General features: G+C 46.9%; 2 protein-coding genes across 13 annotated transcripts in view; both read left to right on the top strand.

Annotated features, from left to right (window-relative positions):
- Nucleotides 1–16,795, top strand: part of PLCH1 (phospholipase C eta 1) — an 83,035-nt gene extending 66,240 nt beyond the window's left edge. For 6 of the 9 annotated variants that reach the window (XM_032698179.1, XM_032698185.1, XM_032698189.1 and 3 more), the window contains one exon: nt 289–324. The gene's annotated coding sequence lies outside the window, so the exon portion shown is untranslated. Of the gene's footprint in view, nt 1–288; nt 367–16,156 lie in introns of those variants that run through there. The other 3 variants (XM_032698188.1, XM_032698186.1, XM_032698180.1) reach the window with 2 other exon arrangements.
- Nucleotides 293–27,044, top strand: STRIT1 (small transmembrane regulator of ion transport 1). Of its 4 annotated transcripts, XR_004358876.1 has the most exons (4): nt 17,158–17,360; nt 25,622–25,721; nt 25,809–25,881; nt 26,779–27,044. XR_004358876.1 is itself a non-coding variant. In XM_032698195.1 (3 exons), exons 1-2 carry the CDS (start codon nt 370–372, stop codon nt 25,714–25,716), a joined length of 108 nt encoding a protein of 35 aa, XP_032554086.1. In that variant the 5' UTR covers nt 293–369; the 3' UTR covers nt 25,717–25,721; nt 25,809–25,909. The 4 variants fall into 4 exon arrangements, 3 of the variants coding, with proteins under 3 accessions (XP_032554086.1, XP_032554084.1, XP_032554085.1); XM_032698195.1 differs by lacking the exons at nt 17,158–17,360; nt 26,779–27,044 and adding an exon at nt 293–382 and having other exon boundaries at nt 25,809–25,909; XM_032698193.1 differs by lacking the exon at nt 26,779–27,044 and having other exon boundaries at nt 25,809–25,909.
- The last annotated feature ends 150 nt before the right edge of the window (nt 27,045–27,194 follow it).

Below are 27,194 nucleotides of genomic sequence, written 5' to 3'. Positions count from 1 at the left end.
TATCTGGTCAACTTGTGCTTTTCTGTGTGCTAAGGGGGAGGTTAAGATGAATTGGAGATGGGCAGATGACACTCTCCAGTGAAGTCTCTTGGTGTAAACCCATTATTTTAAGAGAGTACCAGGCTATATTCTCAATTCCAATGGATTTAATTGCTATTATCACTTATATCATATATATCAATAGATATCAATATATCATATTTCCTCAGTTTTTAGTTTAATGAACAAGCTTAATTTTCTTTCCTGGAATGGAAGGGATATAAACAAGTTTACCTGCTGCCAATCCAGCTGCTCCAGTGGGGATGATCCTGCCATGAAGATGTCCTGGGATACCTGAAGCCCCTGCTGATCCCCCTGTACCCCCAGGTGATGTGCTGTTCTGGTGAGTACTGGTGCCCCAGCCCAGAGCTGTGGGAGGGGGTTGTGCACTGGTGTGTGTCACTCCAGTCAGGGGTGTTTGTGTCCCCTGGGTCTGTGCTGCAGGGATGAGTGTGGGCTCAGAGCTCACCCAAGCTGAGATGCTCCATAAGCAGTGCTGGGCAGCAATAGGAATGGGAGAGTTTGGGAAAGCTGGGAATGCCCCCTTCCCCAGCCTGGATCATAACCTGGGGGACACTGGAGTCAGAAATGAAGCACTTTCTGAACTCAGTCTTTAGCCCCTGTGAACATCTGGGCCATAGATCACCAGGAGCACTGCACAGAGCCAGGAGTTCCAGACACATGGGTGGAACAGACCAGCAGTCTGCACTTCAGACATTTGTAGGGCCATTTGTTTCTTAGTCCTTTCCCCAGATTAATTAAATTGTGTATGAACAAGGCTGCAGCTTGTTGAAAATCCATCTAGGATGGGTTTTGGGCTGTTTTGCTGCAGAGTCTGCACCACAGCAGAACAAGCAGTTATTTTTGCCTAGTAAAGGCTGGTGGCTCACAGCCTGGGTGAGCAGGCCTAGATTGCTTTGCTAATGTATGAAAGAAGGCATAAACTGAGCTGTTCAAGAATCTGCAGAGAAGAGGTAATAGCAGCAAAACTGAGATTAGAATATTATTTTAAAAAATTTACGTATTTTTTAATTCAAGAGCTGTAAGAGTCTCTGATTACCTTTATATGATTGCTTACTGGAATACCTGCTGCCCCTGCTTTTAACAGTGATACCAACTACTCCTGGTGTTGGGGATCCATTCCACATTCCTCACTCCTGGCAGAGGAGCCCAGGTTCTGAGCTTTGCTCAGAGGGCTTCCTTCATGAGCTTCCCATTCTCTTCTTAAATGAGATGAGGTTATAAAAGAAAAGAACATTTCATGAAAGAACAGCCCAGAATTCCCCCCCCAAGCATGTTGGATTGGTTTTGTTCTTGGACTGATACTTGTTTGGATTTGTTTTGATAAGATTTTGATGCTGCTCCTGTTGACAACAGGGAAAACAACGTGCAGGTCCCTCAGTCCCACACACGACACAGTGGGACAAAGTGATGACAATGGTCACAGCTCTGCTTGGGCATGCAGGGGGGGAAATAGGTTGAATTTCTAGCAGAGATTATCTTTAAGTCCTGTGTTGATTGAGACAGAAAGAAATGAAAATGAGCAGAGCCTGGCTGGCCTGGTTGAGGTGGAATTTTGTGTGTGTAGAAAGTCAGGGCAGTGGAAATGTCATCTTTAGTGTGTGAATTCAGTCTCTGGAGGGCTTGTACCTGAGGAGCTCCACGAGCCTCTCTGCAGGTGACTCCCACGGATCCCCTGCCTGCCCCTGTACTTTGGTTCCATGTGTGTGTATGCAGTGCAGACACAGGGGAAAGGAATAGTGAAAAGGGAGTTGGAGGCTCTGAATGGCCTGAATTTCCTCTGGCTGCATGGCTGAGCACTTGCAAATAAATAGCAATCCCATTTTTCCTGGTGTGTGCATTTAAAAACAATGTGAGCTTCCATTTCAGACTCTATGACAATAGTTCCTTCATGTTCAAACCAGGGAGGTCTTTTCCAAACTGAGGGATTCCATGATCTAATCCCAACACGCAGGGAACAAACCACGTACAAAATGACACCAAGGGTGGGAACTCTGGTGTCCAACAGCCCAAAACTTTGGGTCTGGCTCAGCACAGGGGTCTGGGGACACCTCTGTACCCAGGGGAGAGGGGTGTGACATCCTTGAGGTTGTGCCACCAGGAGCACCTCGCTGGTCCCACTCACAAGAGAGCAGAAGGTGTCAGGAGAAACCCCCCAAGTTGGATAAAACATTCCTGCAGCCAGGCTGGGATTCGTTGGATAAAACATTCCTGCAGCCAGGCTGGGATTCGTTGGATAAAACATTCCTGCAGCCAGGCTGGGATTCGTTGGATAAAACATTCCTGCAGCCAGGCGGGGATTTGTTGGATAAAACATTCCTGCAGCCAGGCTGGGATTTGTTGGATAAAACATTCCTGCAGCCGGGCTGGGATTTGTTGGATAAAACATTCCTGCAGCCGGGCTGGGATTTGTTGGATAAAACATTCCTGCAGCCGGGCTGGGATTTGTTGTTTCCCCGTTAGGAGCAGCCCTAGGGACAGAGCCCTGCATTAGATCCACTCCATGGCCTTTGTGTGACAGTGATTCCCCTGGAGCTCTGTTCTTCCCAGTCCATGTGGTGTTCTGTAATGGCATTAGATGGATGGTTAATTAAGGTACATCTGAATATAGACTTGAATTTGTCAGTGGAGTCAGACACTATTTGTGTGATCCCATTTTAAGGAGTTATAGTCTTAAGGAAGCACACTCTTAAGGGAGACAGATGTCTAGAAGCAGATGATTAATTCATGCTTAGTTTTCAAGCACTCATTTAACTTACAGACTTTTTAAAGTGGATTCTTTAATTTAGTGCTTCACATCATAAACATTTATAGTCAAAATCTTAATTCAGTTAAAGATATATTTGTCTAAAGTGATAGTTGTAAATTCAGTGAAGTTCTGCAAATGAGCACTGCTGAGAGACAGAATCTAAGATTTGCAGAGTGCTGCAAGTCATGTTAGTTTGACTTTCTTATTGCCAGCACTACTAGTATTTTTTCAGTAAAATGAAAATTTAGTTTCATCTGAGTGGATTCTCTTGCAGCGCAGAGTTCAGCAGAAGGAGGGAACAGGAACACAACTGAGTGCCAAATTCGGGTTAAGTTAGTGCAGATTTGGGGTGTAACTAGTGAAGTCAATGGAGTTGCTTTAGATGTGTGCTGGGGTGGGGTCTGTTTCTTGCCTGCTTGCCCAGAGTTGGTCCATCTAAAGCTGTTCCAAAGGTAGCAGAGATGGGAGTTTGATTTAAAATGTACTTCAGGTTTCGTGTACTTTTCCATGTCTGATTTCCAAACGGAGGTGATGCCGAATAAGGAAGGTGGTCATTAATATTTTTGTATTTATTTTGTCTTGGGAGTAAGATGTTAAATATTTAGAATATGCCTGGCTTTCTTAAGGTGAGAGTGCATGTGCTGCTTGAATTAATTTAAATAAATAGCAGTGGTATTTAACTGCACCCTCACCTTTCTCCTCTAGCTTGAGTGAGCCCCTCATTGTGCATATCATTTGCATAAAATTAGGCTTTTGCATTAATCAGCTGCAGGGCTGAAGCACTTCTGTGAGCAAAGGCTGGAAGAGCTGGGATTGTTCAGCCTGGAGAAGAGAAGTTTCGGGGTGACAGAGTTGTGGCCTTGCAGTGCCTGAAGGGGCTACAGCAAAGATGGAGAGAGACTGTTTATAAGGCCTGGAGTGACAGGACAAGGGGGAATGGCTTCAAACTGCCAGAGAACAGGGTTAGATGGGATATTGGGAAGGAATTCCTGGCTGTGAGGGTGGGGAGGCCCTGGCACAGAGAAGCTGTGGCTGCCCCATCCCTGGGAGTGTCCAAGGCCAGGCTGGACAGGGCTTGGAGCAACCTGGGCTAGTGGGAGGTGTCCCTGCCCATGGCAGGGGTGGCACTGGATGGGCTTTAAGGTCCCTTCCAACCCAGGCCATTCTGAGGTTCTGTGATGATTCTGATTCCTAATCCTGGAAGATCATCCTGAGGAGCTTCTGGGTTGATCTGTGGGTGGGCAGAGGTTGAGCCCACCTGTATGTGTGTTGGCTCCAGGCTCTGGCTGCCTGCGTGGGGTGTGGAAGGTGACTGCTCCTAACTGGGTGCTCTCTAAAGCTAATTGAGACTTCAAGCTGCTGCCTGGAGTTGTGGGAACACCAGAGCCATGAGGCTGTTCTTGCAGTGGGACCCTTCGCCATCCAAACACTGTGAGACTTCATCTTTCCATGTTTCCCTGAAGCCAGTGTGTGCTTTCATGAGATAAACCAAGATTTACTAATCAATATAGTTTTTAATTGGAAAGATAAATCCTCAGCAGCCTCCTTTGCCTCTGGTCTCCACGCTCAGTGTCCATGCCAGGCACTGAGCCAGCCCTGCAGCAGGAATGCTCCTGGATGTGACAGCAGGAGCCAAGGGAAAAGGGCTGATCTACACACGTCCAAAAGTTGGCTCTTTGGTTTCCTTGCTGAAAAACCTTTTTTTTTTTACTCAAAAGACATGATTCTTTTGCCAGTAATTCGGGTTCATCCATCCTCAGGCCAGGGGGAAGCAGGCCCTGCTCTGCTGTAGGTCTTTGCTGGGAATGGTGCAGAGGGATTGGATCCAGAGCCAGATGAAATGGCTCCTCTCTGCCATGGGTTTGGCAGCACCTTCTGCTGCACGTGATGGAGGTGCCAAAGGCTCAGCAGGAGGAACTCGTACAGCAGCAGCTGAGTCCTGCTCTGAATGGGGGCTTGAAAAGGGGTAACTCTGAGCAGTTGGTTGGAGCTGTGTAAGAATATAAATTAGGCCAAAATTCTGAGTTGTTGGTCGTACACATCAAATGTATTTTCATTTGTTTTCAAGTGGCAGAACTGTGGGCAGTGATGGCAGTTCTGGGGAGCTGCTCCAGGGAAGCCTTGCCAGGCTCACTCAGGGCAGAGGCTGCTGTTGCTCAGTGGGTTTATGGTCATTTTGTATTGAAATGGTTTCAGAATTAGTCAAACCATTACTGATTGATTGATGAGGACCGAAACAGGATCTCTAGTTTGGATTTTGCAGAGACCTCTGCTCTGCAGAAGGAACAGGAACATAACCCCTTTACCAGCTCCCAGTTTTTGCCCCCCAGCAGAATACAATGTAAACCTTTTGCTTTTGTTGGGGAGACCATTCAGTCAACTGTTCTCTTGCCCAGCAACTTTCCTTCAACCTCTTAGATGTAACAGGATAAACAACAATGGAATATTAATAGGGATATATATTTATCTCTTGAAGTTTCTCTAGTTTTTGTTAGTTTTTCCATACCACTCCTTCCAAGGAAGTTATTCCAACTACACGAGCAGTGATTTTTATGGCAAGTGATCAGGTTAATTTGTCAATTTTTGATTAAAAAAAATGTTTAAATTGATCCCTTCTTACAGGCTTTCCTTCCAGGGCAGTTCCCAGCAGTGCTCTTCTGCCTCCTCCCTGTATCCCTCTGATGATCCCAGCTGGGGAGAACTTTTGATCTGTGCAGACCACAACAAATCTTGTTTGTGTTGGGCTAGAGAGACAAGATTCTCATCCCCTCCACACCAGAACAAACCCTGGCTGCTCTCAGACAGTCAATTATCTAAATTGAGTTCTCTCTTGTTATGAACAGATCTTCTATTCATCCTTCACTCTCAGCTTCAGATTTCTCCAAAACCCTTCCCCATGTGTGAGACGAGGTGATTTCTATGCATGGGCTGTGCATTGAGCAGATGGATCTGACAGCAGTGCCATATCCTCCCACCAAAAATGACAGGATAATAAGTGAAGATCTTGTTAAGCTTGGCCGTGTTACCACAAGCGTGTGTTTACTAATATTTCACAGCGAGGCAGACGGGCTGACAGGGCTTGGCTTGCCAGCCACTGAATGCATTGGCAGCTGCTTTTTCTTAACCTTAAAGAAATAAGGGAGAAAAAAGAAAGAGAGATCGTTGGAGACCTTGCCAACAGCAATCCAGAATGGATGGGGACCCTCAGAAGCTGAGGGAGCGCAGGGCTGCCCGTCTGATGTGAATCCGACCCTCCTGACAAAGGCAGCTCTTCAGCTCCTGATCTGCCCAGAATTACACAGCAAAGTTTGGTTTGGCAAAAGCTGTAAATCTCTCCATAGGTTGGAAAAGACCTCCAAGATCATCCAGCCCAATCTGTGACCGATCCCCACCTTGTCACCAGCCCAGAGCACTGACTGCCACGTCCAGTTGTTAAAAGGTTTGGGGTTTTTTGGCACTGGGCTGCCCACGTGGCAGCCCTGGCACGTGTCACTCTGCACTGGTGAATTTATTACACTGTCAAGATGCACCATGATCAGTGGGGGGGTTGCTGGTAGGAACACACAACTGACCTGCCAAGGCATTCAGCACCTCCAGGAGCCAGAGCCTGAGTGAGCTGTGCTGGGTGGCACATGTGGGGCCTGGCAGGATGTCTGTGTCAGTGCCCTCCACCCTGGGTGACACGTGTTTCCTGCTCGTATTCACACCCTGGGTGCAGGCAGAAGGAGCCAAAGAGGGGTTGAATATGTGGTGGTAGAGATGAGCTTTGTGTCAAACCAGGTGTGCAGGGTCAGTCCATTCCATGGTGGGTGCCCCTTCCTGCCCGGGATCCATCCCAGCTCCCACTGCTCCGGGACAGCTGGGACACTGAGCAGGGTGGGGCAGAACTGGGGCCTCTGAAATGGTTGGGGATTTGGGTTTGGGTTTTTGGGTTTGGTTATTTGGTTGGGGTTTTTTTATTTTATTTTGAATCGGGGACTTTGTTCTTTGCCCTTTCAAATGAAAACAAAATGTGCTCTATCCTGGAGCGAGCTGTGGGGTGGCTTCAGCTTTGCAGGCATGTGTTGTACCCTCTGTGTGCTCAGCCTAATGAGCAGCTCTCAGGTCCCAGGTCTGGATCCGACACAGGGCTTGACTGGAGCTTTCCAGCCACTCCCTCAGGTGCTTTTTGCCCCTGGGGGAGGTGTGACTTGCCTGGGCTTTTCTCTCCCCCCAAGCAGAGCAGGGGTGAGGCTGGGCCGGGTTTGGGATGCCTGGGGTGCCCTGGGGGCTGACTCTGCTGCTGGGGGTGTGATCTGGGCTGCCCAGAGCAAGTGGGGAGTGTCCAGCACCAGGCAGTGCAGGGAGGGCTGGAGCCCAGGGAGCAGAGCCACGCTCTGCTGAGCTGTCAGAGTGGGGCAGCTGAGCAGGTTTGCTTTGCGTTCTGGATGGGAGCATTTAAGGTAACACTCGATGGTTATTTTTCAACTCTTCTGTAACCATGGAGACCAGGAGCCTCACAAAGCCAGGCAGGAGCTCTCTAGGTGCAGCTGGAACTCACTCAGACATTTCTGCCTCTTTTGGCCCCTCGTCAAATCTTTTTACTTTTGGGAAACCAGAACAAAGAATCAGAGTGGCATATGCAGAATATTGTACTCAGATTAAAATTCAGTGGGATAAACGTGAATGGATCTGCATTTGGAAACAAAGGCTGACTCTCAAAAGCCCCTCTCCCACAGCCCCTGCTCTGAACATGAAGGGTATGTGCCAATAAAATCAGCAGGTCCAGCAACTCTCTTCACCTCTTTGTAGAACAGAGGCAAGAGGTCCTGTACCTGGAAATGTCAGAAACTGAGGAGGTGGAAAATATCATATGTATTTGAATCTGTGAGCTGCTGGATAGGGTTAGAAAACTCTGTATCCTCTGACTTCCCATGATTAGTTACTCCCATCATGATAGGATTGCAGTGTGGTGGGTCCTGTTTGAAGGCAGGAGCTCTGCTGGATCAGTGCAGTGAACCCTGGCTTTCTTCAGGATTCCTTCATCTTGAGCTGAGTATTTTGCTAAGTGTACTTCACACAGTCCTGCTTTAGTTTAGTTGGATGATCAACAACTTTGTTGTCATCCTTGGTTCCCTACATTCACATTCAGAGAGAATTTATTTCCTCAGCTTTTGCTTAGAGGGTTGCAGTGTGTTTAATCCTGGGATATGGCAGAAGAGAAAAATATTTGGGGTTTATTTCTTTAATTTTAAGTAAGAGCTCAGTTTCAATCTTGGCTGTGAAACAGGAAGGCAGTGGTTGAGGATTCCTCTCAAGAGCTGGGGTCTGTGCAGTGATTCCAGTGTCCAGGGTAAGTCCCTGAGGGAGCTGAGCTGCCCTGACCTCTGGCAGTCCTGGGCATCCCTTTGTGGAGGGAAGCAGACTGAAGGGGGAACGTTTCCTGGATGTGGAGCAAATTATTCTGTGAAACAGCAGTAAAATCTCTCCCATAAGGAGAGACCATGGATGATCCCTGCTCCTTATCTTGACTTGTCCTGGCTCACTCCTCAGACTGTGCTTCACTAGGAATGTCCAGCACCTGTCCCTGTGCCAGCCAGGAAATGAGTGATTCTGTAGCAAAATGTGTTTTACTGAATCATAAAACCCCGAGAATGTGCAAGTCTGACTTGTATGTACAAAGATTGTTTACAGCCCTGTTGTGTGGCAGCAACCCTGGTCCAGCTGGGAGGGAGAAGGAATCAATCCATGTGTGCAAAGAAGTGCTGGGGGAAATGTATTTCTGGCAATGTAAATCCATTAATTTGTGATGCAATGAGTTGTCACGTACCAGGAGACACAAATAACAAATATGATGAATATGGATGGATTTCAGTAGGACTTTTCAGTCCTGCTGCAGTTCTGGAAGATTTCAGCCCACACAACCATGGTCTTGTTCAGAGAATTGTTCCACTTCAAGTCTGAGTAGCTACAGGGGAATTGTTTTATTTGCTCTGTATTATACAGAAGGCTGAATTTTATGACAGGAGAGGAAATGTCAGGACTAAATAAATGACTAATTCCTTGTAGCAGTAGTGCTGGTACCATAAAGCAAGTTAATAAATGACAAGCGTTTAGACAGATTTGAGCCACCCTTACTCTTACATGCATTTTAGTGGCAGAGGGGAGGGTTTATGAATGTGTTTCTATAAAGCCAAGGAACCTTGGGCAGTACCTAAAAGTAAGTTGGGATACTGGACTGGAGTTGGGCTGGTTGTACAGTTCCAGGTGGGGTTTGTCACAGACACGTGGCTCTGTTGCCCTGTCTCTTCTCTGTGGGGAGCTCTCTGTCTCACTTCAGTCTGGTCCCAGCTCAGCTCTGCAGCCTGACACAGAGTTACTAAACCTTCCTTTTGCTCCTTTGAGGTATTTTCATAGGTTTTCCTGCCTCAGCGTTGGGAGTTGGTGTCCCATCACTGCTGGGAGGACACAGACTGTGTGAAGAACTGTTCTCTTGCTGTCCCAGGAGTGACCGGGGGGGGGGGGTTGGTGCTGTCTCACTCCCTCTCAAGCCAGCCCTGGCTCCTTTCCTACAGGGCAGCTTGCCAAGCCAGGGGCAGTGGGTGGAGCAGGCTCTTCCCCCAAAATACCAGTCAGGGGTGGGGTCAGGGGTATCGATGAGTCTTTGGTGCCATTTCTGTTCCCCGGAATATGCAAAGTGGCCACAGTTCCTACTCACCACCTTCATCCAGCCCTTCTCCTACAGAACCTGTCTCAGGGGCCAAGCACAGCTGCTCCTCAGGCTGCTTCATGTCCCTCCATCTGTCTCTGTGCCCTGCTCAACTCTGTCTCCTTTCCTTCCCAAAACTGTCTGTCCCCACCCCGTGGGGGACCATGCAGTGCTCCATAACATATTCCACTGCCTGTTGAGCCAGGAATGACAGGATTCCAGGCTTTATATGCTTACATTAATTTTTAAGATGAGATGATCAGCTTCACAATGCCTGTTTTTCTCCTTCCAAAATCAGCTGTGGCAGGGGAGCAGTCCCGGGCTCAGGATGCATCGATACCCAAGTGTGCAGAGGGATCACTCAGCAATGGGCTGTTTAAAAAATCCAGAAGACAAGCTGGGAAAGAGATTTAATAAGGAAGGAAATGCTGTGGGTTTGTTTGGTTTTCATGGAGCAGCTGCTGTTGCTGAACTCAGTGCACAGTGGGCTGGGTGAGCACCCAGAGGTAATGGGGTGGAGTGAGGGGAGTCCAGAGACACTGGGAGCTTATATTCCATGGCACTCCTTGTGCTGGGACATGCTCTGGTTTGTATTTAAGATACTCTGTGTGTGAGGGAGGATGGATCAGACACAGAAAAGGCTTTCATTTTGGGAGTGGTCCAGCTGGATTTCCCTTCCCTCTGCAGTGACCTGTGCCCGTGACCTTTGTGGTTCTGTCTGTGCATCAGACACTGGGTCTGTCACAGAGCTGGCATGTGACAGCTGTGCTGTGCCCCTGGCACTGTGCAGGGGGGATGAACCACCCCAGGGGAATGATCCTCTGCCTGTCTGTCAACAGCATTAACAGGGGCTCCTAAAACACTGAAACTAATGGGTATGCAAATGAGAACATAAACATCAGCTAGAGTGTGTCATTTTGGGATGCATTGTTTGGTGAAAGGCAGTCCCATAATTTAAGATCTGTAATTAGTTTGAGATCTATGTCATTATGAAGATATTTTTCCCAAAAGAGCCAATATGCTGATTGATTTCAATACTAACATGATTTGTTAGAGACTCCTTGATATTTGTTCACATTGGCAGTGGAGAGTCAGAGTCTCTTTGTGTTTCTGGTATCTCCTTCCATGAACTTGGAATCAACTGTAGCAGCAAATTAGTGAACAGCTCTAATTATGCTAAAACAATGCTGTTGAGAGGATTAAGTCAGGCCAGGAAGTAGCTGAGCAGTGTAATGGCATAAGGCAAACTAAACCTGGCCAGAGCAGCACCACAAACACAGCCCACAGACAACACTGGCCTCGTGAGTTCAGGGAAGGATGAGGCTGGACATGAGTGGATTTGGTGTTTTCCTGAGGGCTGCCCTTGAGCTGCAGGGCAATGAACAGTCTGATGTTCCACACCTTTGTGGTTCAAAGGAGATGTTGGCAGAGGCTGAAGGGGCAGTGGTGTCCCTCAGGTGGCTGGAAGGGAGCCTGCTCTGCTCCAGAGATTCCTCTGCTGCTTGTTGTGAGCCTGGAGGAGCCCCATGTTGGCCTGGGTCACACCCCAGAGTCCTGCCTGGGGACAGCAAACCTCCCCCCCATCACCCACGGCCCTGCTCCATGGCCCTTCTCATTCCTCCTTCCCCTGGCACTGCCTGTCCCTGCTATGGGCTGGGCTGCAGCTTTTCCCCTGGCTGGGCAGAGCAGGAGCAGCTCTGTGGGTGTCCCTGCTCCTGGAGCCCTGTGCTCCCAGCCCTGTCCCAGGGCTTGTCACCACAAACTGCACGTACACACGTGGAAAAGCAGCAAAAGAACCAATAAATGTGCCCCCAATATAAATTCATGAGCGAGGCAATGGAATAGGATCATTCTGTCACAAGGGTTGTTTTCTATTTGCCTTTTTAATTTGAAATATTCAGAACAGTTTGAGAGTTTTGACGTGTAATGAAATCCTGAGCTGTTTTCTGCCAAATTGCAGTTGTACAGCCTTGGCTTAGCAATATATTGCCAGCTGGAACTGGGGCAAAGTAAATCCACATACATTATATAACTTCAATTGGTTTATACAAGGAGAAAGGGGTATAATATCTTAAGCCTTTTAAATAAGGGATAAATGCAATACTGGGAATTTGTTAATATTATCCCATGCTAAGTTCTAAAATGCATTTACAGGTGCAGCATTTAAAGGTGAGGGGATCAGTTGCTTCCCTGTGTCTGGGAGGTGTCACTGGTGGGAGTGCCCATAGATTGTTGTCCTGTGGTTGGATATTGTGGTGAGATGCTGTTGTGAGGAGCTCAGTGGATGTACCCAGATGGGTGGGAGGGAGCTCCTCCTTCCAGCCAGAAAAGGAAGGAAAGAAATGATTTGCCAGAGTGAACAGAAATGGTTGTGGTTTAAGGCTCAGACTCTCCTGTAAAGTTCATGAAAGTCAGTCAGGAGCTCCAAAACCAGCTCCTGCTGTCAGTGTTACTGACCAGCCTGGAGACAACCATCCAGACCTTCTTATTTTAATAGGAAAAAATTCATTTATTGACATTTTAAAGCATGTTGACTACCCTGGGGAGACAGAGATAGTATTTTTAGGTGTCTCAGTTGCGGTGGTTTTCTTATGTCATCACTTCCACTTCAGAGTCCAGGGCAGAGCAAAGAAAAGACCAAGGCTGTGGTCTTAGAGACCCCTATATACATATATATAATATACACTTAACTTGGTGCCCTTGGAGTGATGGGGTGGGAGGTGGCAGCACTGCAATGGCAAATGCAGTCCAGGGATTTTGCAGCAATAAGTGTAATACAGAAGCCAAATTGAAAATAAGTCACCCAAAAATAGACTGTACATCCCCAAGCCTTGTGTGTGAGCCTGGAACACAAGACAGTGTCAGTCACTAACCCCAAATCAGGGAAGAGGCCTCGTGCCACAGGTGACAATGAGGGGCAGGAATCCACTGCTGCCCGAGCTGCAGTCCAGCCAGAGGGCTGGGAATTGTTTCCACATGATGTGAGGGGCTGCTTTGGGATGAGCTGGTGGCACAAAGGCCCCCCCTCTCTCTAGCTGGCAGCTGGGCAGTTGTCAGGCACAGGACAAAGGCCAAAGAACAGGCTTTTAAGACTATTTTACTCTATTTGAAGCAAGTTTTTTATGCTGTCACTGCCACGCGTGTTGGCACGTTTGAGGTCGTGACAGGATTTGGCTGAATCTGAAGGTCAAGGTTTGTGCTGCCCTTGTTCTCCCCCAGGGAGATGTTGCAGCTGCAGCACGTGGGCATTTGGGCCAGAACTGTCATGGAATCAGTGACTGGCTTGGGTTGGAAGGACCTCAAAGCCCATCCAGTGCTATCCCCTGCCACGGGCAGGGACACCTTCCACTGTCCCAGGTTGCTTCAACCTGGCCCTGGACACTCCCAGGGCTGGGGCAGCCACAGTTGCTCTGGGCAGCAGTGCCAGGGCCTCCCCACCCTCCCAGGGAAGGATTTCCCACCCTCCCTGTTGCTGTAGGATGGAATGTCACCTGTGGGATGTGCCAGGGGCAGCAGGACCTGGCACCGGGGGCTTCACAGGCAGCAGCTGAAGGCCCAGGAGCTGCAGAAAGAGACTCCAAGGAGACAATCAGAACATTATAGATCCTTAATTTAATAACTTTACACAATTAAGAATTATATGCTAATATATCAATACAGAAAGACATGATACTGCATATTAATTGTCTCCATTTGAATGTCACGTAATACAACCAGAATTTAAAGTCAATGTAATTACCTTTGCTACTAATTTAATTAGCATTCATTTAGAAGAAAACATCCTTTGGCATTTGACAGTGTTTAAACTTCATGTTGCTTTTTCAGAAATAACTCCTGGGGGGAAAATCAGTTAGGGAGTGTCTGAAAAATTCAAAGCTATTTGGAAATTTAACTGTTTTCTTGATTTCCTTCCCATGTGAATGTTCATACAAAAATAAGCCTCAGGATTGTAGAATTTTCATTTTGCATGAAGGAATGTATATAATAATAATAATAATAATAATAATAATAATAATAATAATAATAATAATAATAATAGTGATGTTCACAGAATACACTTAAATCAATGATCAGCAGCACCAGTTTCTCAGGAGAGGAGAAGGAAGGGATTTTGTGCTTGTTTGGGGTTTTAGTGTGTTCCAAAGTGTTGCTGGTGGTTGGTGATGTTTGTAGCTGTTTGTGTAACATGTGGAATACTTTGGTTTCAGTATTTTTGATGGCTGTGTAATCTGGAAGACTCGATGCAGTTCAGAGCACCTGCTGAACCAGCAAAGGTTGGTGCTCAGGTGGAAATGAATGAGTAATTCTGAGCACCCTCAGAAAAGTTGGAATTCTTGCTGTCTGCCAGTGCCTGACCCAGCCCAGAGGGGGGTTTTCCTCCACTCACTCCATGCAGCCCGTGTGCAATCTCTCCATGGACTTTGCTTTAAATTCAAACTTCAAGATAACTTATTAAAAGACTATTTTTGGAGATTGTACCCCTATAAAAATCATCAAAGGTATCTTTTTTCCCCAGCCTTGGGGCTTTGCTGCCTGCCTTGTTACTGCAGCACAATCTTAAAGCACTTAAGCCCTTACAAAAGATAACATGCTCTTTATGGGGTTTAAAGATAGCTTATTTCAGATTAATTTCAATGAACCAAGAATAAACTGAATCTGAGGAAAGCCTTTTACTGATCCAGTAATTTCTGCACTTTGCAGCAATTAACTTAAAGATGGTGTAATTAAAGTGCTGAGTTTCTGTGTGCAAGGAAGGGTTTACAAAAATGACTGCTGGCCTTTTATATTTTGCATGAGGATTTTATGAACCCATCTGCCTTCAAAAATAACACCAATTTTGGGGAAATTTCACCTGTGACCTCCTTTGGGGTGTGTCACAAAACACGTTGATTCTTTGAGGAAATGCAGGTGAGTTCAGTTGTTTATTCCTTGCTCCCTGAAAACCAGGAAGGGTTTAAGAGAAGAGGTGTAACAGAAATGTGGATCATGGAAATGTTTTCCAGGGCAGAGCTGTTGCAGAAAGAGCTCTTTTCCCAGTGTTGATCTTTTCTCACAGTGTGATTATTATGAATTATTTTCTGGTGTCTGTGACTGTGACACATCCCTGAGGTGGGAGAGAGAGGAAGGGAGAGCTGGCTCTTTGTTTTCTGTCTGTAGGCTCTGTATCCCAAGAGGAGAGGTTTGCATCCAGAAATCCAGGACAAAATAATTTCTCCTATGGAAACATTATGGAATATAATTAATTGTAGAAATATTTAATTTTTTTTTTATTTTTAATCATTCAGATGGCTTTTTCTCTAAACACTGAGACAGACTCTGGCCTGGCTGCCCAGGACTGTGGGAAGGGATTGCCATCTGCTGGCAGCCACCCCTGCCAGAGCAGGAGAGATTCCAGGAGAGGTTCCCACTCCTCAGGTCCTGCAGGAGTTGGGTGATTTGCTGAGAGCCCAAAGTTCAGTCCAAGCTGAGCAGTGACAAATCCCCGGAGTTCTGTGTGCCCTGGGCACGGGGGGGATGGGGTTGGTGGGTTTGTGGCTCCTGCTGAGGGCACAGCTCAGCCTGTGGTGGTGCCCGGGTTTAAGGAGTGTGGACCCGGCTGATCAGACTGTTGTCTCCTGGTTTGTGATTCAACACCTGTCTGGGAGTCAGTAACACTCCCTGGGAGTGACCAAGGCCAGGTTGGGCTTGGAGCAACCTGGGACAGTGGAAGGTGCCCCTGCCCATGGCAGGAGGTGAGACTGGATGTGCTTTAAGGTCCCTTCCAACCCAAACCATTCCATGAACCAGCTGCCAAAAGAGAAAACCGGTCAGTTCTGGGAGCTTAGTTTGTGGTAAAATACATTCTCAGTGAAGAGCCTACAGAAATGAGAAAGGCAGGGAGAATTAATGTCAAACAAACAGCAAAATCCATGTTCCTGCCTGTAAATATTTCTCCTTGTGTGGCCTGAACAGCAGCCAAAGTGCCCGGGCTGGGTCACTGGGGAGCGTCCCTGGCAGTGCCCAGAGGTTCCCCAGGCTGAGGGCAGGGGGTTCAGGTGCTTCATTTCCTGTCACTGTTGTGGGGTTCATGTGAACGGGGACAAAGACACCTCAGGGTGAGAAACGAGCCTGTCCAGAGCCCCGGAACGTGAAATGTCCCTTTCCTGTGGAATGCTTTAAATACAGCATATTTAGCTTCTTTAAAAAATCAACCCCACCCCTTCTCTGTGCATACAGACCCCGTGCCCCAGGGCTGGTGCAGCAGAGCATCCTCTGAAGAATCCCTGCTCCCTGGAAACAGGAGTTTGCTCTGGCTGTCACCAGAGGGAACTGCAGCACCAGTGGAGGAGCTGCTCTCCCTCACACACCTTTGCTGAAGGGCTCGGTGGTTGCAGCCATATCTTGCTCCTAAAGCTGCCTCTATTGTTACAAATGAGATAATTTTTTAATCTGTGCATGAAAATGTCCATTTTTAATGCTTTTGAGAACTTTATTTCTGGTCAGATAAAACTCGGTCATATCTTAATGACTTTTCAAGGCTTGCAAAGCTTTTTTGAATTAAGTGATTTGTCATTTTAAAAATGCTTTTTTCCCTCCAGCTCAAAGGGTTCATTTTAAAAAGGAATATATAAGCTCTAGAAAAGGAAAGGAACAAAGATCCCTCTCATGTTCTCCCTCAGGTAGATGGACTGCAAAAGGAGGGATCATCCCCATGGAGGTCCAGGATCAGGGAAGCTGATGCCAGAGCCACCTGGGAAGGCAGGGAGAGGATGGCTTGAGTGGCTGCCCGAGCCAGTCCCCTGAGGGGGACAGTGCCTGGCACCGAGGCCACAGGGATGAGTGGCCCTTGGAGTGGTGAGTCTGGAGAGTGCAGAGCTCTCTGCCCGTGCAGATGTGTGTGCACAGGGCTGAGTCCTCTGGGACACTCTGGGGGATCTCTGCTGACCCAACTGGGGCTTTGATTTATCACAAGTTGTTTCCTTCTGTGCTTGAAGTTGTCCCAGCCTTACTTCTGCTGGTTTTTAAGGGCAGAGAGTGCTGACAGGGGCAGAGAAGAGCGGAGTATCTGTGGGTGTTTCTGCGGGGAAGGTGCAGTTTGCAGTGGAGACTTTAGGGCACAGGTTCCAGGGCTGGCTGACACCCAGCTGAGCTGTAGTTTTCTCATATATGGTGGTGCTGGGCTGATGGTTGGACTTGATGATTTTAAAGGTCTTTTCCAACCTTAACCATTCCATGAATTTATGAAAATGTAGACTAAAAGATTTTTAAGAAATGCTTCCCTTTGTTCATAAGAGGACATTGAAATCATCTTGCTCCATTTTATCCAGTGTTTGTGGTCAACTGGAATGGGCAGATCAAGAAATAAACGAGTTCAATCTTAGATAAACATGGTATTTTAGAAAGTCTTTCACAACTTATGGTAATGAACATCTTTTTTCCTTAGCCAGTTTGTGTTTTGCCATTGTGTTCCTTGCTGGCACGAGTTGATGTTCTTTCAGAGGACACAGGAAGATCAAATAAAGATGTTTTCTGCCCATGACTGGCTTTGTCCAGCACATGAGCTGAAATCACACAGGCCAGAGGTTGTTTGGGAATGCAGCATCTTCACTGAGTTGTTTTCAATCAGGAAATTTAGGGCTGGACCAACAACCAGGACACACATCCCAGCTGAGTAGTTCAGTCCCTTGTTTTTCAGGAACTAGAACAAAGGAACAACCAAAATTGTGATCCAATATCCAGCTGTTCCCATCTCTGTGCCCAGGTCCATCCTGGTAAAATCCCTGTTGGAGTGTCCCATGTTGCTCCTGCCTCCTGCTCTGCTGCCTCCCCCCCTCAGCCACCCTCTGAAGGAAGCTTTGCCTTTCACAGCAGAAGTGCAGCAGGGTAAGACTTGAGTTTTAACTTGGTCCAGAAGTTGGGATCCAAGTGACATACTAAATGCCTTTAAATTCTGAAGAAGATGCCGATTTTCCTTCAGCTGTGACAGTAAAGGCCACACCAACTGGTTGCAGTAATGTAGAAATCATAACACACATCCTCCAGAAAGCTGCCAGTTCTCAAATCATAAATGCCTGGGGATTTGTGGGGTGTGGTGGGCTGGGTGTCCTTCCAGAATAATAATCACTGGAGAGGAAGAAACGGGTGAAGTTTTTATTTGAAATATCTGAACCTTATCCTGTGGCTGACCCTGGGCCTGGCAGCTCTGGGGGTTCAGTGTCAGTCCAGCTCAGGGGAAGGTGAGCGGTGCTGGGTCAGACGTGGCTCCAAAAATGTGCAGTTCCAAATGCTTGGCTCCCTGTGCTGGGCTGTGCCAGGGCTCAGCAGTAACTGCTCCTGCTGCAGTCACCTTGCAGTCACCTCCAGCCCCGTGCTGGAGATCCCACTGGGCTCTGCCCATCAGTTCTGTGTCAGGCAGATGCCTCCACACAGTTATCCTGTGCCAGCCAGGGTGGATTTGGCGTCGCTCAGCTGCCGTGGAATGGAGCTGTACGGAGGCAGACCCCACGTTGTCATTGTTATTTTTAGACAGCAGTGGGGAACTAGTCCAGCAATCCCATGGCACATGTCGATGGGACACCATAGAGCAGTTCCTCCATCATATTTGCAGCTGGTTTTTAGCAGGTATCTCAGCACTCAGTGAGTGATACTTCTCTCTGCCAAGAGAAATGATGTGCAGACCCCAAGCCCTGGGAAACAGTCTGTGGAATTAAATATTTACTAGCTTAATACGTGGGTTTTTTCAGGTCTTCAGTTGCACAGTTATCAAATAAATCAGCCTTTTTTATTTTCATGATGTAAATGTGAGTAGAAGTAATGCCTGGAAATTTCTAAGGGAGCTTTCAAATGCTAAGACTGGTGTGAGTAATAAAATGCATTTCATTAGACAGGTTTTCCACACATAAACCTATTTCTTGAAAGCAAAAATCTAATATTCTCCCATGTTAGTCTGCATGTCACAGGAGTGTATGGCAAAGTCATAAAACAGTTCAAGACATTTAAATGTGGCTTTTGATTTGCTAGTAAATCAGGGGTAAGGAAAAAGCTCAACTGAAAGAAAGAAATGTGATTTAAAAATTAATACCAATATTACAAAGCTGTAAAGATTTTATTACTTGGAGCATTCCCTCTGTGAAGATGAGTTGGTCTGTCCCCCTCCTGTCCTCTACAGCAGTTTAGCCTGCAGCTATTTATATGGCTCACTCAGAACTTGTAAAACAAAGCCCTGCTTTGCCAGCCTGCTGCATTGTGTGCAGATTTCCAGGGATTACAAATACAAAGACAGAAATTCAGCTTTCTAGTATTTAATGTCTGGGTACTGGTGAAATGAAGAAGATTGGGGCATTCTCTCAACATACTGGCTATTTTAACACCAAAAATGGCCAACTGGCTTTGCAGAGTGGGTGGTGTGTCAGGGAGGTTCTGACAGTTCTCTCCCAAACATCAGGCACTAAATCTCTGGGATTCAGCAGAAAGAGCCCAGGAAATGCATCCATGGGGTTGTTTCCACGCAGCTGATATTTGCTCTCTGGGCTGTGCTCCCAGCATTCCGTGTGGAAACCTGTCTCTGGTGCAGAAGGGGAAGTTTTGCCTCTCAGTGAGGTGCTGTGGGATCGTTTACAGCCAAAGCTTTCCTTAATATTGCCCGAGAGAGGCACCGGCTGCGGAGGGGAGAGCAGAGCTCCCGACTCTGCCCCGATGGGTTTGGGGGTGGCTCCAACCCCACCCAGCTGAGTCTGTGCTGCCTGACAACCCCTGTGTGTGGGCACGGGGCAGGGGCAGTGCTGAGGGTTCTGTGGGCACGGGGCAGGGGCAATGCTGAGGGTTCTGTGTGTGTGGGCACGGGGCAGGGGCAATGCTGAGGGTTCTGTGTGTGTGGGCACGGGGCAGGGGCAATGCTGAGGGTTCTGTGTGTGTGGGCACAGGGCAGGGGCAGTGCTGAGGGTTCTCGTGGGAGATCTGGGCCCGGTGATGTTACAGGAAAACCCATTCCCAACAACGTGGTTCAATGGCCCTGTCAGCTGCATGGCCCAGGGTTGGATTATCCCACAGGGAAGCTCCTACATAACCATCCTGTCTGTTCAAGGGCTCTGGGTTGCATTTCTACCACTGTTGGCTGGATTGTTCTCATTTTCTTTAGGATTGGACTCTGGCTTTAATCACCTCATTGCATGTTAACTTCCCGTGACAGTTGGACTTGATTGTAGAGGTCTTTTCCAGCCTTTACAGTTCCATTAGCACTCAGCTGTTGGTCCTCTCCATGCTCCAGGGCAGATGCTGAGGGTCCCTGGCTGATGGAGGAGCACTGACAGCTCCCTAGGTCCTCCCTCCCTGGCAGTTTTGGGGCAGGAGCAGTTAAAGGGCTGGGACAGGATGGCTCAGTCTCCCAGGGCTGAAGGGCTGGGACAGGATGGCTCAGTCTCCCGAGGTTAAACAGCTCAGACAGGATGGCTCAGTCTCCCAGAGGAAGGCTCCAGGCTCCCACAGCTCCTCTGTGGGCTGAGGGAACAGCCAAAGATAGTGATCAGTGCAATGAAGCACTTTGGCTTCTGAGGTGGGATACTTGGAAGGCAGTAGGGATGTTGTTCCCTCCAGCCCTTCCCCAGAGCTTTGGCACAGCTCAGACACCTGCAGAGGGTTTTTGTGCTCCCCGGGGCTGGCGCCGTGCGCGGCTCCGCTGGGCAGAGCAGACTTTGAACCTGCCAGCAAGGAATGCAGCTGGGCTGTTTGTTTTTCCTTCTGGCAGAGTCCATGTGGTTCTGAAGAAGAGAATGGAGTATTTTCTAAAACATCAGCACTGGTTTTTCCCCTTAAAGTTGCTTCTCTCCCGGGAAGCCTTGCAGCCCTGCTGCCTCAGTTCCTCCTCCTGACTTTGGCCCTCATTCACTTAAAGCACTTTTAAAGCATTTGAAGTGATTCCCAGCCTCGAGCAGTTAATGGAAATGAAGTCAAGGAGGCTGCTCCAAAGGTTCCTGAAGTGAGACCAATCTGAGCACCTCAGTGAGCTGGGGGCTAAAAAAGAGATCTAATTCCTAAACCCAACTCCCCATCTAACTCTGGACATGGAGTATCTCAGTGTCTCAGCACAAACTCAGAGGGAAGAACATACAGAAATTATCACGTAATTTGAAACACAAATAGAAATGAGGGAATTGTTTTTCTTGTGTGTTGTTGTTCAGCAGCAAAGGAGTAGATGTGTTTTGCCACAGATCAATCTGAGTTTTTTCTTAAGCCTTGTGTCCTCTCCTTGGTTTTTTTATATTTTGAAAATGTCCCCCTGCTTTTTTTTTTGTCTGTTGGACTGAGCTCTATTGTAGGATTGATGTCTGCAGTTCATTCCTCAGTTCCAATCAGAAGATGTGTTGTTTAAAATAATGTCTATATTGTTACTCTGCTCTTTGCTGCAGTTACAGCTTTGATGCCCTTGATGCCCTGCTCAGGACGTGCAGGACAGCACTGGCTGTGGGTGCAGCTGGACTGGGGCAGCAGTGCCCAGAGCTGGGCAGAGCAGCAATGACTCACTGCCCTTGCTTGTGGCAACTGGACCTGGAAAGATCCCAGTCCCTGAAGATCAGGTGGTCTTGTCAGGAATACATGGTTCCTGGTGGAAATTATTTCCATGAGATCAGATGGATATATATAATCAGCAGAACCAAACCAGATAGGACTCTTATGGGAACAGCTGTGCAGCCAAGGAAGTCATTGTATCAGAGATGGCTTTCTCAATAAATATATTGCACAGAGTCATATTTCTTTTTACAGCAAATTGGATCTTATCCAAAAAGATTTGCTCTATAGCAAAGCCAGACCAAGACAGCAAAGCTCACAGTTTGTTCTTGTGTCTCAGACTGTTGTGATAGGCTGAATTGTGCACAGTATAATAAAGTGCTTTATAGCCGAGTTTTATTTTGGGTAAGCAGTAATGAAATCACCTTCCCTACGTGGTGTTTGGGGAAAGACAGGCAGTTTTTAAAGAGAACTGTCTTGCTCAAAAATGCAGAGGAGTGGCAGAAAACAGCTGTAGAGACATCAAGGTATATCAAGGCCGGGTTGGATAGGGTCTGGAGCAACCTGGGCTAGTGGAAGGTGTCCCTGCCCATGGGAGGGGGTGGGACTGGATGGGTTTTAAGGTCCTTCCAACCCAAACTAGTCTGTGATTGTGTGCCATTGATGAAAACTTCCTTAGGTGACATGACTTGGCTTCAGTTCTTGTTCTGGAATCATCATCTTAGAATTCCCTCCAGGCTCCAAAGCCCAGGGAGTGTTTATAGTGTGCAATAAACCATCTCTGCAGGGCTGAATTTGTCTCTGATGTAAAACAACTGCTCAGCACAGTGTGGCCAGAGCTCAGTGCTGCTCCCCCCCCGTGGGTGTCAGAGTGTTCCTGAGACACTCATCACACCAATGCACATGATTGTACTGAAAACATTCCACTGCCACTCTTTGTGCTTGGACATTCCAGATGAAAGCACAAGTCATGGCAGCCTGGGGCCCACGGTTCCCATTCTGCATCTTGGACAAAAATACTATTCCTGTAAAAATATCCAGACACTGAACTGCATTTCCTGTGGATGTTTGAAGGCTGCCCCTCCCTGTCTTGTAGGTGTAGGCTGGGGCACGTTCCTGCCCCCTCCTGCTCTGCCCACAGTGGGCAGGGCACTGCCAAGGGAACCCTGGGAAGCAGCTCCTGTGTTCAGGAACAGCCCCTTCCTTGGGAGGGACTGGGATTGAACTTCCATTATAACCAGCTCTAGTCCTTTCAAAATTAAATACTTGAGTTATAAACTTGCTTTAGGTTGAGTTAGATTGTGTTGGTATGAAAAGCCAGAATTTTTACCACCTGGTGCTGTAGAATCTGGCTTTGGTTTAATTCCTGTTCTTTGGGCTGGTTATAGAGGCTCCAAGGAAGATGTGATCCCACAGCCATTGTATGAGGGGAAGCAATTCTGAATAAAGGTGATAATTGATTTCTTTAGTGTAAAGTATTTAATTTTTAATCAACAAGCAGATAAGAAAGTGATCATCTCTTTTAGATCTGCTTAATGTGTTTCTGAGCACTGTCCTGTCTTCTGGGAGCCCACAAGAAATTCCTCTCAACTATATGAACATCCAGATTAGATCTCTCGAAATCATCCTTGCACCTGTTACCTGGAATGGCTTTGGAGCAGCCGTTTCTGTCCTTTTCCAGTTCAGAAATATAGGAAGAATCCCTGATTCATTTAATCTCCAGGCACAGGTCTGAGATGGGATTGTGTATAAACTTGGTGAATGTTGGAGAAAGTCTCCTCCCATTCCTGAGGGAAAGCCTTTGGATCAGGGCATGTGTGCTGTTCCTCTGAGTGTTCTGCACACTTGGTTCATTTCCCCAGAACACTTTTTCCTGCTAATTGGTCAAACCCAGGATCACTCTGAGGGATCTTCACACGCAGCTCCCCTTTGCTGTGACATGACCCGCTGTGCAGTTTGTGCTTTTGGCTCAGATCTGGCACTTGTCTCCATGTTTTTTCTCCTTTGAATTAGAGACAGTTTGCAATAATTTATCCTGTTTAGGACAAAATAATTCTCAGATTGTTTTAGGAATATTCCTTCCTGGAATTTTGTTGTCCACTTCCTCCTGGAGTGCTGAAAACCTGTGGTTGCACCCTGTACTCGTTCAGGGGGAGGGAGCTAAATGTGCCTCTGTGCTTTGTGCAGAATGAGATTCCTGGTGGTGCTTAGGAAAGAACTAATAACTGCAGAAGTACCCTGAGTAGGGCTTGGCTTGGGTTTTGATAGGAGAGGGATGAGAGGAGATGTGGGGGATTAAGAACTGGGTCCCTGTCACGCTCTAAATATGTGGATGGTCATAAATATTAATCTGAACTTACCATGTGGTGTTTCATGGCTATAAAGAGACCACAAAGCACTTTTCACCCTTGTTTCTCTCCCCCTTCAAAAACTGAGCCCCCTTTATTCACTTTGCTCGGAGACAGATGTGCAGCTGGAGGACAGGCAGAGGTAACCCTGAATCCCCTGAATTCCTGCCTTTTTAGACAATTGCATGCATAGAGCCAAACCCTGGCACGAGTGAGCCAGGCAGCTGCAGCACATTCCAAATATCGCTCTATTTAAAGCATCCCAAGGCTCCCAGAACAACTGCAGAGACAAACCTTAAACCTGCCATTAAACCAGCAGAGGGGGAATGGCAGAACCAGGTAAGGTGCACTGTGAAATGTGAATGTAACAATGTATTAAAATGAGTAAACCTGAGCAACGTAGTATGAAAATACTCAGCTATTTGTATTCTTGTTGAAACACTGTGTATTTTACTTTTCAGTAACAGTTACCAGTTTAAAATGTGACAATACTCAGCTACTTGTATTCTTGTTGAAACACTATGTATTTTATGTTGTTACCAGTTTAAAAGCTAATTCTATTAACAGCAGTGAGTTAAAAGTAGCTTGTCTTCCTCCTGTATTTCTAAATCCCACCAGTTTTTTCTTTAGTGTTTTGTAGCTGTAACTTCAGGTTAGTGAACACAATAGAACAGAACTGTGTAAAATGAGATCTGTTTGACAGCATTTTTGATGTCTGTGTGTAGCTGAGCTCTGAGTGCAGTTCTAGGTGAAGGTAGAATAATTTAGATTTTAACCCCACAAAGCTTGAGTGACAGAGCAAAATGAAATTTTAATAATGAGCTTTCCATTGTAAGCACACCTCACTGTCTCCAAGGAGAAAAGGCAGCTTATAAAAATGCATTTTGTATCCATTGTCATTTTTTATTTACTTCACTTAAACTCCCAGCTGTGTATCTGTACTGTTTGCTGTGCACAGATCCTCAGGTAACACTTCTCCTTGTAAAAGGAACTTTTTAATCCATCTTCATAGCTATGTTAAAAGTTTCTAAAGACTTTTCTGCCGGGTTCTGCACCATTTACTCTGGTATCTGAGGAGGAGAGTGAATTTCTGCTGAGGTACAGCAGGCTGCTGAACGCTGTGTCTTTATTTCAGTTTTCATTGGTATCCACAGAAATTACACCGACAGTGGTTTAACCTGGGTCTCACATGACAGACTCCCATAGTCAGCAGACACAGCAACATGAGCAGAGCTCTGACAGAACTGCCCTGTGCACCCAGCAGGATCCAGCCTTGGGGCTGTAATTAGACCTTTAGAAAAATGACAAGTAAAGAGAAATGATTCCCAGAGAAGCAGCTTTACCTTGCACAGTGTCAAAGCAATAACAGTCTTTAAATTAAACAAGTAAGGGAGTTTAAATTAAACTCCTCTGTGGCAAAAGGACTCCCAGTTTCAGAGCAGGATTTTATCTTTGCTGTTGTGGTTGTTTATCTGTTTAATATTTTCATGGCAGCACATGCAGATTTTCTCTCTGTGTTCTCTCCCTCTGGCAGACACACCGTGCAGTGTCGTGGAGAGAGGTTTGTTGTGCACAGCTTTAAAAGAGCAAGGTGGCAATCCTTAAATTATTAAGCATCTCTCTAAGTCTGCCTGCTTGATCTAAACTGTGCAAGGTGCTGTGAATAGTTTTACATAATTTATTAATCCCTTCAAAAACCTGGAAATGTATTAACTGCAGAGAGATCTGCTCTAAGAGGTTGTAATATATTGGTAAGTAATAGGATTCTACTTTCTAGCAAGAGACTGCTATTGGCAGGAAACTGATAGAAGGGTCTTTAAAATTCTGATGTTGTACAGAAATATATTTATATAAAGCCAGTCCTGCTTTCCATGTGCTCTGTGGAGAACCATCACCTGCACTGGGCTCCTTGTTCTAGGACTAGTGAGCAACTCACCCCAAGTTTGTGGCTGGCCCAGCTGTAAGAGTTTCCACATTGGACGCTCCTGTGGTATTTTCCTGCTGGAAAGGAGGAAAAAGCCTTGCAGTGGTTAATCACCTCAACCTGAGCTCCCCGTGTGGCTGTGGGGACAGAACAGGAGAGGGATACAGTGGGCAGGGAGGCGAGCTGGGAATCTCTGGTGTGCAGCCACTGCCACCATCCTTTGGGGTGTGGGAATTCAGTGTCCCCTTCCTCAGGTGCAGGCACACGGATGGTCAGGCAGGCTGGGATCCCCCTGGTTTGATGTGTTGGGATCATTCCCTGCCTGTGTAACGTGGCCTCTCAGTCACAGCCCATCTCCTCCCTTGCAGCCCCAGCCCCGCTGTCCCGCCTGGTTGTCCCTGTGCTCCTGGCACTTGGCTGGATCCTGGGATGTGCCCTCATGGTTTACATTGTCTTCTCCTGATGGCAGTAAGTGACTGGCACGTGCCACATACCACCTCTGCTTCCCTTGCTTGGCACTGCCACCTTTCAAATGGAATTTGCTTTGTCTTGCAGGACAGAAGAATTTACAGGGATGTTGATTAGAAGAACCTGGAAGTTCAATTGAGATTTCTAATGGCTAAAATAAGTATAAAATGAGTTATTTTTAATATCAACACTGTAAACATGGTGTATGCTTTTTATCCACAGTGTTTCACATGCTAATTAGAGCTTTAGGTAGAGTCACCAAACCAATTTTCCAGTTTCCAAATGGTTTGTAATGGGGTGAGTGGTTTTGGAGTCCTGTATAGGTGGACACCTGCCTGCCTGCTGAATAGCAAACTTTTAACATAGCTAAGGAGCTTCAAACTCGTTAGAAACAGGCAAGGGTTAATTTCTCATGGGGCCTGGGCAAGTATTTTTAGCCTTATTATGGGGAAGATCTATCGCAATCTATTGTTATGAAACAGAAATATGTACGTCCTTCGAACTGAAAACCTCAGGCTTTTTTAGGGTTGGGAGGGCTGTTGTACAGCTGAGTGTGCCTGGAATCATGGCTCAGGCTCACTCTGGCCCCCTGACTGTCTTGTACTGGGGGGGTTTGTCTTTTTAAATTATAATTGGAGATAATTATATTCCCCCAATGGATAATGTGCCTTGAGAACTTCCAGCGACTTTACCATTTAAATCAGAAATAATCGTCAGATGATCTGAGCTGCTGCATTTTCACAGACAGCCTTGAGCTTTTGAGCATGAAGGGTTTTATACTGAAGAGTTGCAGTTCTCAGAAGACAAAACCATTAATAATTCAATCCCCAGTTAAAGCAAAGAACTGACTGTGGGAGACATGTCTGGGAGATCCCAGCAAGATGTACGTTTAAGGGAATGTGAAAAAAACCTTAATGACCCCTGGTGGGGTTAAACAGAGAGAGAAACTATTTTTTTGGCTCCTGCTTACACAATTTGTATAAGTTTGAGAATGTGAGGAAGGCACATCAGTCAGACGTCCTGTCTCCATCTGTGGGCACTGTCTGTTGTCCTTTAGGAATGGAAACACAAACATATTTGTCTGTAGCGCAGCCGTGAACATTCCTTGGCCACTCCAGCAGCCTCAGCAACAGCACTCAAGTGTGACATTCCCTTTGGGAATTGTCTCAACTCCAAGTTGCTTCACCTGCAAATGACCTGAGGGCACAGGGGGGCTGTTTCATCAGGTGTCCTGAAAGAGAGGGGACAAACCCTGCAGTCTCTTGGAGAGCTGGAGATTCCCAATCCCTGCAGCAGGTGAGGACCTCCAGCATCACTGTCAGTCACTGCCAGGTGAGAACATCCCCTCCAGCTCAGCTGTACAGGTGGGCTGTGTGAGTAGACACCTCATTATCTCTGAGCCCACCCTGACTGATCCCAGCTCTGACTGACACAGGGCCAGCAGAGACTCCATAGAAACCACGTCCGTGTTTT

The sequence above is a fragment of the Chiroxiphia lanceolata genome, chromosome 10 (assembly GCF_009829145.1).
Source record: "Chiroxiphia lanceolata isolate bChiLan1 chromosome 10, bChiLan1.pri, whole genome shotgun sequence".
Taxonomy (NCBI): domain Eukaryota; kingdom Metazoa; phylum Chordata; class Aves; order Passeriformes; family Pipridae; genus Chiroxiphia; species Chiroxiphia lanceolata.
The sequence above is the reverse complement of the archived record's forward strand: the minus strand, read 5'-3'. Positions and strand labels throughout refer to the sequence as shown.

Excerpts from the sequence above, each read along its gene's own strand:
- STRIT1 (XM_032698193.1), top strand. The coding sequence starts at position 17,273 with ATGTTGCTCCTGCCTCCTGCTCTGCTGCCTCCCCCCCTCAGCCACCCT. Across the intron at positions 17,361-25,621 it reads CACAGCAGAAGTGCAGCAGG|CCCCAGCCCCGCTGTCCCGC; the intron begins GTAAGACTTGAG and ends CCTCCCTTGCAG.